The following is a 1799-nucleotide window of genomic DNA, read 5'->3' on the forward strand; positions in this document are numbered from 1 at the left end:
TGGATGGATGGATGGATGGATGGATGGATGGATGGATGGATGGATGGTGTTAAAATAACACTAGGGGGTGTTAAATCAACACCCAAAAGTTTAACACTGAAATTTTAACACTCCTGTTTGATTCATGTTGATTAGCTGTTCAATTTAAATTACATTTCATTAAACAATACTGCAATGATGTCATAAGGGTGTCAAAAGGTCACAAACCCAACAGAAGATGAAAATTTTCATCTTTTATCTGAGTTTACCATACAGACCGTAAATATTTAACTTACTTAGCATTTTCATGCACCTTAGGATCAAGTTACTCAGAAAAAAGCCTGTTAACAAAATTAAAGTTGGTAGTTACTTTGTGACCACACCCATACATATGGTGTGTGTGTAGTTCAGAATTTCTGGGATGTTAAACTTATATTTCACTATGTAAGAATAAAATGTCATAAATGTGGTGTTAAATGATGGATGATTGTCTTGATCTCTCACTTAGATGTGCTTTTGTTTATTTATTCAAGAGATCATCTTACCAGCCAGGGGTTAAAAGTAACACATAAGACCATTGGTGAACATTCAGAAACAAGTGTTTGTTGAAATTTAAAGGCTTTCACAGAATTATTGCTTGAATAGCTTGAAATTTAATTAGGGGCAGGGGAATACAGCTGCAAAGCAGCAGCAATCCCATGTCTCCAGTGGAGCATGAAACCTTATTGTATCTGTTCAGTTTATTATTATTATTATTATTATTATTATTATTATTATTATTATTATTATTATTGGTCCAAGCCTGCAGAGCAGGGGAATGCAGATGCAAAAGCAGCAGCATTTGGTAGCCAATAACTGATCATGCTGTGTTACAATTTGGGTTTGAATTTTTCTCTTTTAGTTTATAAACCTTGAAACTTTCCTGTGTCTGTTTTGGACTTGTCTAAAAGTGTCTCCTTCCTTCCTTCCTTTTTTTACTCATCTGCATCCCACTCTTTTACTTTTTCTACGTCTGCCAGGTGTTTACGCTGCTTGAAAGAGTCACAACTTTAACGAGCGTGAGTTCGTTCACGGTGAAAAGCCACACATTCTTGGCCTCAGACCAACTAGCCGCTAAACACCCCCCACACGCACCCTACCCCCACCTGAGTGCTTTCAAACACCCTGCGTTATAGTAGTTGCTGTTTTTTTGTGCTTAGCTGAGTCAAAGCCACCTAAAACAATGACACTCTCTTTCTCTGTCATAATCATTAAAGAAGTGATTCTTTTAGCAGGAGACGCAGTCCTCAGATGTGTCAACATGCATTGGCAGTGGTGGGCACCAACCCGCTAAAGCGCAAATCCGCTAATTGCGGACCTAAATATTTATTTATATTTATATAAATATCATTTGCGATTTAGTGGTCTTACTAATTTTTATAATTCATACGCAGATTTGCGCTTTCTAAAATTAAAATAGATACCTTTATAGATCTAAAATTAAATTCGGTGACGGTTCATTTCCCACAATGCTTTGTATCTGCTTACGTAGCAGGAAGGCAATGTTTAGAACTCCCTGTCCCAGCTAAAACAGTTAACGTTTGTAATCCATACTAAAATTTTGTATGCATTGATTTATTTTACTTTACAACCAGAGCTCCTTTTTTAAAAAAAAAAGTTTAAACACTGGAGCTCAATACTTGACGTAATTGGTAGAAGCAACGGGGTTAGAGACACAGAAACGGTTTAAAGATGTTATGCTGATGAAGACTGACATCTAGTGGTCAACTGGAGCAACTACATGGAAAACTTTAAAATCCAAGCTCTTATTTTGAAGGGAA

General features: G+C 36.4%; 1 protein-coding gene across 8 annotated transcripts in view; it reads left to right on the forward strand.

The window, feature by feature from the left end:
* The window catches only part of ap3b2 (adaptor related protein complex 3 subunit beta 2), a gene marked incomplete at its 5' end in the record, with an annotated part of 39046 nt that overhangs the window by 6152 nt on the left and 31095 nt on the right, over positions 1 to 1799 (forward strand). For 4 of the 8 annotated variants that reach the window (XM_014021001.1, XM_014021004.1, XM_014021002.1 and 1 more), the window contains 1 exon segment: positions 999 to 1037. In XM_014021001.1, coding sequence (XP_013876455.1) covers positions 999 to 1037 — 39 coding nt within the window. 8 annotated transcript variants of the gene reach the window in all.

Source organism: Austrofundulus limnaeus, unplaced genomic scaffold, assembly GCF_001266775.1.
Source record: "Austrofundulus limnaeus strain Quisiro unplaced genomic scaffold, Austrofundulus_limnaeus-1.0 Scaffold275, whole genome shotgun sequence".
NCBI classification, from domain to species: domain Eukaryota; kingdom Metazoa; phylum Chordata; class Actinopteri; order Cyprinodontiformes; family Rivulidae; genus Austrofundulus; species Austrofundulus limnaeus.